Here is a 12,180-nt window from a genome sequence, read left to right as displayed (position 1 = left end):
GATACGAAGGAGAAGAGAGGAGGACGATGCGAGTGGTGGTCTACATTGTATGTTCCCAACTAAAAAGTGAAGTCGTACAATCAGCCTTAGGCCGCGTTCAGTATTTTACTAAGGAAAAAGAATACTAGAAACACGTCACCACTTCTGGATTTATCACCCACTCCTGGTGTCGGCTACAAATACTGAGGTAAAATACGGACCAAACACTGAACGCGGCCTAAGGGTATGTTCACCTGCAACATTTCTGCAGCGTTTTTGTTTTCTGCATCAAAAAGCAACACTTTTGGGAAGAAAAACATTGTATAAAATACCTGCGCTTTTGTGTCATTTTCCCCCCAAATATTAAAATGGTGAAAAATGCTGCAAAAATGCCATGTGTGAACAGACGTTTATCTTCCTTTTTACTAGAGTCCTACAATCAGTCTTACCTTCCTTTCTTCTTGAGTGTGTTTCTCAAGTCCTGCACACTTTCTAACAGAAACTTCAAGCGATGGGGTCCAGTCTTGGGGAAATTGTAATAATGGGTTCCCAAATGGTGTCTTGGATCAAAGCAGTAGAGAGGGACGATATGATCTGCATTTCTGTGAGCCCATAGCAACACCTACAACATAAAGAAAATAGTGGACGTCTTCTGCCCATAAACAGGACCCCCAAACAGGACAGATGGGGATGGGACCCCTTTATTCTCTGCAGAGCTCCTCAGTATCTATTGCTCATTCTAAAGCCGCTGCCTATATAAACACAGTGGGCAGTCCATGGCTGTAAACCCTTTCGCAAAATGACCTCCATTTCCATCCACTACAGTGAAATTTAATTTAAAGGGGTTGTCCACCTTTGGAGACAATTTTTTATTTTTTTTTTTATAACTTAAGTGCATGCAATTGGGGCTAAAAACAGGATTTTTTGGGTTGCTTACCGTAAAATCTGTTTCTCGGAGCCTTCATTGGGGGACACAGAGACCATGGGTGTATGCTTTGCTGCCACTAGGAGGCTGACACTATGCACAAAAAAATGTTAGCTCCTCCTCCGCAGTATACACCCCACCGACCGGCACCAATTTCCTCAGTTAGTGAGAAAGCAGTAGGAGAAGTAACAAAACAGAATGAAAACAGAACAGACAACTCAACTGTAACCAACTGACAAACATAAGAACAGGAGCTGTAAAACATGGGAGGGTGCTGTGTCCCCCAATGAAGGCTCCGAGAAACAGATTTTACGGTAAGCAACCCAAAAAATCCTGTTTTCTCGTTCGCCTTATTGGGGGACACAGAGACCATGGGACGTCCCAAAGCAGTCCCTGGGGTGGGAAACAAACTTCCATCAGGCCAGCGGACTCACCACCACGGCCTGCAGAATCAGTCTACCTAGGCTGGCGTCCGCCGAAGCGTAGGTGTGGACTCTGTAGAATTTCACAAACGTGTGAACCGATGACCATGTTGCAGTTTTGCAAAGCTGCAGCGCGGAAGCTCTGTGGCGCACCGCCCAGGAGGCACCCACTGCCCGAGTAGAGTGGGCCCTGATCCCCGGAGGGGCTCCGCGACGCTTAACTCGGTAGGCTTCCAAAATTGCCGATCTGATCCAGCGAGCAATAGTGGCCTTTGACGCCGAGTGACCTTTCCGCGCCCCATCAGGGATAATGAAAAGAGACTCTGTCTTTCGCAAGGAAGTCGTCCTAGACAGATAGACTCTTATCGCCCTACCCAGGTCCAGCTTGTTCAAGGACCGCTCTCGGGGATGAGTTGGATACGGACAAAAGGATGGTAGCACGATATCCTCGTTGAGGTGAAACGAGGACACCACCTTCGGCAGGAAAGAGGGCGGAGGCCGCAGAACTACCTTATCCTGGTGGAGCACCAGAAAAGGGGAGCGGCACGAAAGAGCTGCCAATTCCGACACGCGCCGGACGGAGGTGATGGCCACCAGAAAGGCTACCTTCCAAGAAAGGAGAGAAAGGGAATTATCCCTGAGGGGTTCAAAGGGAGGACCTTGCAGAACCTCAAGAACCAGATTAAGATCCCATGGATCCACGGGCGTCCGGTACGGCGGAACCGTGTGAGCCACGCCCTGAAGAAAGGTCTTAACCTGAGGACTGGGAAGCCAATGTTTTCTGAAATAGAATGGACAGCGCCGAAACTTGACCCTTCAGGGAACTGAGGGCAATGCCCGCATCCAATCCCGCCTGAAGAAACGCTAGGACTGAAGGGAGCGAAAAGGACATGGGCGCGATGTCATTGGTCTCACACCAAGTGAAATAGGCCTTCCAAGTACGGTAGTAGATCTTGGAAGATGATGGCTTTCTGGCTCGGATCATGGTCTGAACTACCTGGTCGGAAAATCCTGCCCGTTTCAGAACCTCGGTCTCAACAGCCACGCCGTTAAATTGAGCGGCCGAGAATTGGGGTGGCAAATCGGTCCCTGAGACAGCAGATCTGTTCTGTCTGGAAGCTTCCAGGGGGCGTCCGCGAGAAGGTTGACAATGTCCGCGAACCAAGACCTTATGGGCCAATTCGGGGCGATGAGAATGACTGGAATTCCTTCTGCCTTGATCTTTTTCAACAGGTTGGGAAGAAGAGGCAGAGGAGGGAACAGGTAGGGAAGGTCGAACTGGGACCAAGGAACGGCCAGAGCGTCGGCGCCATTGCCAGAGGGTCCCGAGACCTGGACACGAATTGTGGGACTTTCCTGTTGAGGCGAGACGCCATGAGGTCTACATCCGGGGTTCCCCACCGAAGGCAGAGCAGATGAAACACCTCCGGATGGAGGGACCACTCTCCCGCCGCGAGACCCTTGCGGCTGAGAAAATCGTCGGCCCAGTTGTCTACACCGGGAATGTGCACCGCGGAAATTGTCGGAACGGAAATCTCCGCCCAACGAAGAATCTTGGACCCCTCCGCCAGGGCTGAGACACTCCGTGTTCCCCCTTGGCGGTAGACATATGCCACCGCTGTGGCGATGTCTGTCTGAATCCGTACCGGCAGTCCCTTGAGGAGCCTTTCCCAGTGAACGAGAGCAAGATGGATAGCTCGAATCTCCAGAATGTTGATCGGTACTGATTCCCGATCCGACCATCGACCCTGAACAGTGTGGTTGCGGAACACTGCGCCCCAACCGAGGAGACTGGCATCTGTGGTTACTATCTGCCAGCGAATGGGAAGGAAGAATCCTGCTGGAGAGGTCTGGCGTGAAATTCGGCAAAGGGAACTGCCTCTATCGCCGCCACCATCTTTCCCAGGACCCTCCTGGCTGCACGGAGGGACGGGAATCGTGAGATCTGCAGCAATCGTACTTCCTGCTGCAGAGAGAGAATCTTCTCTTGTGGGAGAAAGACCCTTGACCGACGAGTGTCGAACAGAAGGCCTAGAAAGACCAGGCGTTGGGTAGGAACCAGACAGGACTTTTTCCTGTTGACGATCCACCCGAAATCGGAAAGAGTGTCCAGGACGATTGACAAACTTTGGTGAGCCTGCTGAAATGAGGGAGCCCTGATCAGAATATCGTCTAGGTATGGGAAAAGAACGAGACCTCTGACTCTCAACAAAGCCATCAACGCTGCCACGATCTTCGTGAAGAGTCTGGGAGCGGTGGCAAGACCGAAGGGCAGTGCGACGAGCTGGTAGTGGTGCTGTCTGAGGAGAGAGGCGATAGCCGTAGAGAACCCCGGGATCAAGGCTGGATCCTTTGGAGGCCGGGATTAGAAGAAACGATCCCGTGGGAGAGAGATGAACTGTATCTTGTATCCTGAGGATACGACCTCCCTGACCCAAGCGTCCTCTACGGAGGCCAGCCAAACGTCCCTGAAGGAAGGAAGTCGGCCTCCCAATTGGAAAGGCCCCTCGCGTGTCCAACGATAGTCATGCTGAAGTAGACCGTCCAGATCTGGACGGTCTGCCCTGGGAAGAGTGGGATCGCCAGGAAGGAGTGGGTCTGAAGGAAACTTTCTCTCTCCTGGCGAGCCTGCGGTCTCTGTTGGCTGGAGTTGTCCGCCGTATTGAAACGGCGGAAAGTCCGAAAGGGTCGAAACTGACGCCATAGAGGAGGTCTGCGAGGATTGGACTGAGGGAGGAGTGAACTCGTGCCTCCGGTGGCGTCCTTAATAATCTGGTCCAATTGGGACCCAAAGAGGCGCACCCCCTGAAAAGCCAGGTTAGTGAGGGACTTTTTAGAAGACAAGTCCGCTTGCCAGGCCTTCAGCCAAACTGTACGTCGAATTGCAACTACGTTGCTTGACGCCTGAACTGCACAGGATGCGGCATCCAAGGAAGCGGAAAGAAGATAGTCCCCAGCATGGGAGATCTGATTGGCGAGATCGGCCAAACGCTCCGGTTGCGCCTTATCTAAGACGCCTTGACGAAGGTCGTCTGCCCATGTGGCTATGGCCTTTGCTGCCCAGGATGAAGCAAAGATTGGGCACACAGCCGCTGAAGCCGCTTCAAAGGCAGACTTCGCCAGGGATTCTATAATCCTGTCATTAGAATCCTTTAGGGACGCCACGCCTGAAAGCGCGAGAACCGTGTTATTGGAAAGCCTGGACACGGGCGGATCCACCGAGGGAGAGGCCGACCAGTTGTCTGTGAGCTCCTTAGCAAATGGGTAGAGTACGCCTAGACGTTTTCCTCTTTGAAAGCGTCTGGTCGGATCCTCTCTTTCCTTGGTAAAAATCTTCCCAAACTCGGAATGGAAAGGAAAAACCCTGGAGGGAGTTTCTGCCCGTCTGAACGAAACCTCCTGATCTGAGGATTTCGCAGGGGAGTCAGCAATATCGAAAGTATGATGGATCGCTGCAATGAGGTTCTGCACTGTGACCTTCATGTTTGCATCCTGGTCTGAATCCAGCTCTAAAATCCCCTCAGATGACCTGTCCGAAAGCGCTTCACCTGACTCGGGAGAGGAGGCCCGAGAGGGAGGCTGCTGAGAAGGGCTACGCGGTGAGATGGGACTAGGAGAGGAATCCGGCTGGGCATCTTGCCTGGGTCTTTTGCGACTAACGCTGGCTGACTCAGATGGAACAATTTGGGACCTGCTTGGCCCTGCTGAAGAGTCCAGGGGCAACTTATCAAGAACGGCCACCAGGGACTGAGACACTTTGGTGAGGTCTGCCACTGATTGAGATAGCGAGGAGGCCCAGCCAGGCATGGGGGGTTCACTCTCACCTGGAGCCGTAGATGGCTCCTGGACAGCGTCAGGCTGAATTGGGTTGCTACAATCCAGGCAGAGGGGAGTGGACTGGCCTGAGGGAAGTTTGCGATTGCACGAAGAACATGCAAGAACTTGACTAAAGTGCAGGGGGGGGGCAGTAGAGCGGGTACGATCAGACTTAGAGGTAGACATAGTGAAAAGCTGAGGTAATGCCGGAAGGTTGGGGGACAGAGGGCGGAGAAGGGTCAGTCTGCAGTGCAGAGCTACTCACGGTCCGGTGTCCCCAGAAGCGATGCTCTGCGACCTGTCAGTGGATGCAGGTCAGAGCGAAATCCGGCCGATAGACCTCCTGAACGGAAAAAAACAGCTGGCAGAAGATGATCCGGGAACGAGCTGGTGGCCGGCTAACAGGCTGGTAAAATGGCGCCTGCCTGAGAAAGAGCGCGCGTCCAGGAGAGGAAATTGGTGCCGGTCGGTGGGGTGTATACTGCGGAGGAGGAGCTAACATTTTTTTGTGCATAGTGTCAGCCTCCTAGTGGCAGCAAAGCATACACCCATGGTCTCTGTGTCCCCCAATAAGGCGAACGAGAAAATAATTTTGACACTTACGTTTCATTAACGTTTTTACACCTTTTATCTACCAAAGCCTCAGTGTTGCACAGTCTATTGCTGGCTGCGGAATGAGTCAAATGAGAATCTGTCAGCCAGCCCGCTATGGTGGTGTGAAGGGGAGTTTGTAAGGCTTCTTTTTCTGAGCCGATTTATGATGACATCACAGTAGAGTATGCAGGGAAAGCAATAGCCAGGAAAACCAAACTATGGACATATTTTTTTTTTAACGAAAACCCAACTGCCAAAAGAGACAGCCCATTTAATGCATCAGAGAGTAAAAGTATGTCCTGGGACTTGTGCATTCGCAGCGGGACTTCCGAAATCTCATGGGTTTTTTAAACATGTACTGTAGACAGATCACACATGTGCTCCATGCCAAAAAGTGCAGCCACATTTTTATTTTTAACTTAGCAATTTTTGCTGCCAGACAGCAAGCTTAGGCTGCTGAAAAAAACTCTGTATGTGAATATAGGCTTATACAGCCAACACCTGCCATTGACAGCGACAGGAGCTAGCTCCAGTCCCTGCTGTTTAAAGAGAACCCGACAGCCGATATGTGCTCCCGATCTGTGGGCAGCCTGTGTCACCGGCTATATGATCTCAGCCAGGTATGTACGACACTGAAACACTGCGGCGTCACAGAGGAAGACAAACAGGATCCGCCTGATTGACTAGCTGTTTACACCGGACCTGGCTGGGATCATACAGCGATGTCTGGTATGTGTGACTATGGCTGGCCAGCGTGGATCAGCTGTCAGTCAGTTTAACTACTGAGGTCAATGCTTAACAGCATTTAAAGGGCCGCTGTCAGCACAGAATGACATATTCACCTTCCCACCTATCTTCGTTGATTGACAGCTCTGGCTTCATAGGGCCAGAGAAGGGTGGAGAAGGAGGGAAACAAGCAGGCGGGAAGGTGTAGTTAAATGACTGGCCCCACCGTGAAGCACGGAGCGCTTGGTTTGATCAGTCATTCTGTGCTGACAGGGTCCCTTAAGGGATTCGCCCATGTAAGCATTCAGCGATTGTGGGGAACTGTTGGGTTTCCATAGCAGTATTAGCCTCTAAAGACCCTCTTGCTACTTTTTTGAACTTTAATGACTCAAAAACTAAGCAAAAAAAAAATTAAAAAAGGTTGGTGTCGCCGTGGCTTTAAAATTGCAATCTATATAATAAAAATATCAAATACAATAACCCATAAGGTAAATGCTGTAATAAGAAAAGACCAAAAACACAAGGATTGCTATTTAGGTCTATGGGAAAAATAAGTACAGGTATGGATCTTACAAGAAGGGGGAAGAAAAAATATGGAAAAATCACCTGGTCATGACGGGTTAAAGAAGGGGCTCATAATTATCACCACATGCATCACACAATGGCAGAGCTGTATACTGCACCCGGGATTCTGTTACTATTCTGCGTCTGCGGAGAACCAGCTGTGCCCTGCTCCATCATCCGCCCCCTCCCCCTCATCCGCGCCCTCCCCGCCCCTCATCATCCGCGCCCTCCCCCCCCTCATCATCCGCGCCCTCCCCGCCCCTCATCATCCGCGCCCTCCCCGCCCCTCGTCATCCGCGCCCTCCCCGCCCCTCGTCATCCGCGCCCTCCCCCCCTCGTCATCCGCGCCCTCCCACCTCCCCCCTCCCCGTCATCTGCGCCCTCCCCGTCATCCGCACCCTCCCCCCTCCCCGTCATCCGCGCCCTCCACCCTCCCCGTCATCCGCGCCCTCCCCCTCATCCGTGCCCTCCCCCCTCATCATCCGCACCCTGCTCCATCATCCGCACCCTGCTCCCTCCCTGCCCCATCATCCGCGCCCTGCTCCCTCCCTGCCCCCTCATCCGCGCCCTGCCCCATCATCCGCACCCTGCCCCCTCCCTGCCCCATCATCCGCACCCTGCCCCCTCCCTGCCCCATCATCCGCACCCTGCTCCCTCCCTGCCCCCTCATCCGCGCCCTGCTCCCTCCCTGCCCTATCATATTCCGCGCCCTACTCCCTCCCTGCCCCATCACCCGCGCCCTGCCCCATCACCCGCGCCCTGCCCCCTCCCCATCACCCGCGCCCTGCCCCATCACCCGCGCCCTGCCCCCTCCCCGCCCCATCACCCGCGCCCTGCCCTCTCCTCGCCCCATCACCCGCGCCCTGCCCCATCACCCGCGCCCTGCCCCCTCCCCTCCCCATCACCCACGCCCTGCCCCCTCCCCGCCCCATCACCCGCGCCCTGCCCTCTCCTCGCCCCATCACCCGCGCCCTGCCCCCTCACTGCCCCATCACCCTCACCGCCCCATCACCCGCACCCTGCTCCCTCCCTGCCCCCTCATCCGCGCCCTGCTCCCTCCCTGCCCTATCATATTCCGCGCCCTACTCCCTCCCTGCCCCATCACCCGCGCCCTGCCCCATCACCCGCGCCCTGCCCCCTCCCCGCCCCATCACCCGCGCCCTGCCCTCTCCTCGCCCCATCACCCGCGCCCTGCCCCCTCACCGCCCCATCACCCGCGCCCTGCCCCATCACCCGCGCCCTGCCCCCTCACCGCCCCATCACCCGCGCCCTGCCCCATCACCCGCGCCCTGCCCCCTCCCCATCACCCGCGCCCTGCCCCCTCCCCGCACCCTGCCCCCTCCCCATCACCCGCGCCCTGCCCCCTCACCGCCCCATCACCCGCACCCTGCTCCCTCCCTGCCCCCTCATCCGCGCCCTGCTCCCTCCCTGCCCTATCATATTCCGCGCCCTACTCCCTCCCTGCCCCATCACCCGCGCCCTGCCCCATCACCCGCGCCCTGCCCCCTCCCCGCCCCATCACCCGCGCCCTGCCCTCTCCTCGCCCCATCACCCGCGCCCTGCCCCCTCACCGCCCCATCACCCGCGCCCTGCCCCATCACCCGCGCCCTGCCCCCTCACCGCCCCATCACCCGCGCCCTGCCCCATCACCCGCGCCCTGCCCCCTCCCCATCACCCGCGCCCTGCCCCCTCCCCGCCCCATCACCCGCGCTCTGCCGCCTCCCACCGCCGCACACGTGTAGCACAGCTCCGCCCCCGTGTTATACAAGCTGCACCAGCAGCCAATCAGCGCGCCCGTAGCTGGCAGCAGTGCGCGGCTGTTGTGTAACCTGCTGCTCTCGTAACTACAGCAGCTCAGCGTAGAGTCATGCACTCAGCGATACACGGGAGCATCAGGCGATCAGTACCTCATTATCGTGATATCGCATGTCGTTCCTCAGCAAACAAATGATAGTCCTGCCCGGAGCCGCCATTACTGTCAACTTGTCACTCCGGTGCTGCTATTCTGTCATGCCCCGCCCACTGTGGTAACGTAAATCCCGCCTACCTTACAAGTATGTCGCAGTACACAATACAGCCACTAGAGGGCGACACGGAATCTGTGAGATGAGATCTAGTGATGGGAAGTCCGGCTCTTTTCGGTGAGCCGGCTCATTCGACTCCGCTCACCATAAAGAGACGGATCGTTCGCGAGCGACATATCATTGAGATCTGATTTATGGCCGCCGGATTACACTATGTGTGATGCGAGTGGGTCGCCCCTCACACCCAGGGATGTGGGGTACTCGGTACCGGGCCGGTGTCAGGGGGATGTGTCACAGCAGCGGTGACCCGGTCCGTGGCCCTGGGCGCCCAAGCAATGGGGAGATGTAGTTAATGGTAGGATAGTTTGTGATGCCACCCGTGGTGTTTGGCAAATATGGTGTGAGGCCAACGCTGCATACAGATCCGCTAGGACTGATGGTATGTGCAGCTTAGATGGTAAAGCTCCCCACAGGTGGAGCTGTAATCCCAGGGCAGTGTAGATGTAGCTGGCACGGGGATGTAGCAGTGCCGGAAGCGTAGGGAACAGACAAGACACAGCGGTTGTAGTTTCTGTACCTTTACTGAGTATATGCAGTCCAGGGTCCTGATTACAGATGGTATTGGGGCAGGTTAGCCTGGAAGCAAATCAGGATTCTCTCTCAGCAGAAGGGCTGTGCAGTCTCCTTCCTAGCGCTTTGTAGTGTGAAGCACTCCAGTACTTAGTTACTCTGAAATGCCTCTCTTCAGATGTTCCTAGAACTTTACTTGTATGACAGACAGCTGTAGCCTCTCTCGGGGACTCCTCTCCTGAGTCCTGGCTCTCTATTCAATTGCTATTGTGTCCCAAGTCTTTGGTGAGAGCAGGGCATTTACAGCCTCCTACTCCTCTGGTATCTGTGGCAGGACCGTTAGTATCCGTACCACCGTGGAGACCAGGCTCCAGTCTTTGCGCTCTAGCGGTGAGGGAGCTCTCCTCCCGGTGCTCAACCTCCACCCCGCTCCACACGTCTGCACACGTGGACCTCCTCACACTATCTGACCACTCCTTCCTCTTGGCCCTCAGGGAGCACCCCCTCCCCTTCATCCTGGTTCAGAGTTCCCCCTGCTGGCCTGGAGTGGAACTGTATTGCATGCATTAGGTTAACTGCTGGAGAGACCCATCACTGCTTCCAAGCCTGACATTACCCTCCCCTGGAGGAAGGCAAAGCCACTGTGGCGACCATACTACTGGGGGTGCCACATTCCCCAATAGTGCAAGTCAGCACTCCTGGGCTGAACAAGAAACGTGAAAAACAACATATATAACATATAAACAGCAATAATTGTACAAGATTTGCAAAAGGAAAAATGTACAAAAACCAAGAGCTCAAAAATGGTCCTATGATGATAAGTCCAGCATCAATGTCCATGGTCCATTCCTGGCAAATGGTAAAAGTTTTTGACCACACACAATTCCTGTGGTTCAGTGTCCATAAAACAAACCTCCGAAGGAAACTCTTACAGGTTACCTGTAGGCACAAAACTTGAAAAACAGTTACATATTTACATTTCAACAATTACATTACTTTATATACGGTATCTAACTGGTAGTATGCCTTGTGTGGTGCGGGTAGACCTGCGTAAGACTGGTGTAGTGGGTAATGTACTGGATACACTACTGGGGGTTCTATGTAACACAGGGATACCAGACTGACTGTGACCTCTTAGACTCACCAAGGGTGCAACAGGTTCACCACTGGCAGGGCAAGGGTTCTCTGGCTCCACTGCTGGTGTGGCACCTGCGACCTGATATTCCTGATTCTCTTGAGTCACGTCTTCCTGTGCTACCAATTGGGGAAACAGCAACACTGGCACCACTATAGCATCGTTCACTCTAGTGCAGGGAATTCTCCAAGCACTGTGCTGACCTTCTCCTCTTCCACTATGGGCTGGATGTTATCTGTTATGAATGGGTCACCGAGGAGAAAAAAAACAAAACAAGCTAAGCTACAGAAAACCAGAGAAGTTGGTAACTATGCAGATTGCAGATCCCTGATATTACCACACAACTAGCAATAGCCGTGGAGCGTGCCTAAGATGTTCCTAGACACCTCGTCACGGCCGGAGGACTACAAAAGCCTAAAGCAAGAAAAGGGAAAACTAACTGCCCCAGAGCAGACCCCAAAGGAATAGATAGCCCCCACACATGTATTGACGGTGAAACAAGATGAAGGCACAAACACAGGCAGGAAAATAGGCTGAGCAAACGATGGGGCCCAAACTAACTAGACAGGAAAGGAAAGGCAAGTCACTGTCTGCAACCTGCAAAAAACCCTACAAAAATAATGTCCAACACTTCTGACAGCAAAATTAACCCTGAAGTCACTAGACTTCTCCCACTATATCAGCACTCTGGAATATTCTGAGACAGAGCAAAAAGAGACCGAACCAGTAAGGGACAAAAAGCCAATTGGCAAAATACTGATAAATAAGAGTGGAAATTCAGCTCAGCCCCCAGCTGGGGCTGGCAGACCACACAAAAAACTGAATAGACCAACAAAATCAAGTGTGAACATTAGCAGAAAAACTTAGCTTTAGATGACTGGAACAGAGCTGAAAACCAAGAGCTGACAAGCCAGAAGGAATCACCAGCATCAGAATAGGGCGTCGGCTGTCTTAAATCCAATCTGAGAATCCTGAGATCCAATCGTCATCCTCATTCTCAGGTGGCAGATCTCCACCCGATCAAACCAGCCGCACCACCTCCCGAACCAGAGAATGAACTCACAACTGGTTCTTCTCTTCGTTCTTTCAACTGGTCAGGACACAACTTCAAATGATCTCTTGATACCACTGCTGAGGTCTCTCCTCCATCTTTATTCACAAGGCATACCTTAGTATTATCAAAGTTCGAGGGCAGAATGGTATAAGGTTCAGCTTCCCACTGATCATCCAATTTGTGCAATCTTCTCTTTCTTTTCAAGACTTGCTCTCCCGGCGACAAAGGGACGGCAGGTGCATTTTGGTTGTAAAGCTTCTGCTTTTGTCTTGCCTGGGTCAAACTCTTCTCCACACATTCCTGAACTCTTCTGTACCGTTGCTGCCTCTCCGTGTCCCAATCAGCATCTGGGGACGCCACTATAGGTGTCA

The 12,180-nt window shown here is 53.8% G+C and overlaps 1 protein-coding gene across 2 annotated transcripts in view; it reads right to left on the bottom strand.

Annotated features, from left to right (window-relative positions):
- The window catches only part of LOC141095473 (cryptochrome DASH), a 47,545-nt gene extending 38,502 nt beyond the window's left edge, over positions 1-9,043 (bottom strand). For both annotated transcript variants that reach the window (XM_073581491.1, XM_073581492.1), the window contains exons 1-2: positions 8,934-9,043; positions 429-601 (exon numbers count right to left, since the gene is read on the bottom strand). In XM_073581491.1, coding sequence (XP_073437592.1) covers positions 429-601; positions 8,934-8,999 — 239 coding nt within the window. In that variant the 5' untranslated portion in view covers positions 9,000-9,043. The remainder of the gene's footprint in view (positions 1-428; positions 602-8,933) is intronic.
- Between the last annotated feature and the right edge of the window lie 3,137 nt (positions 9,044-12,180).

The sequence above is a fragment of the Dendrobates tinctorius genome, unplaced genomic scaffold (assembly GCF_039654945.1).
Source record: "Dendrobates tinctorius isolate UK_male_01 unplaced genomic scaffold, ASM3965494v1 ptg000070l, whole genome shotgun sequence".
Taxonomy (NCBI): domain Eukaryota; kingdom Metazoa; phylum Chordata; class Amphibia; order Anura; family Dendrobatidae; genus Dendrobates; species Dendrobates tinctorius.
This window is presented reverse-complemented; position numbering and strand designations above follow the sequence as displayed.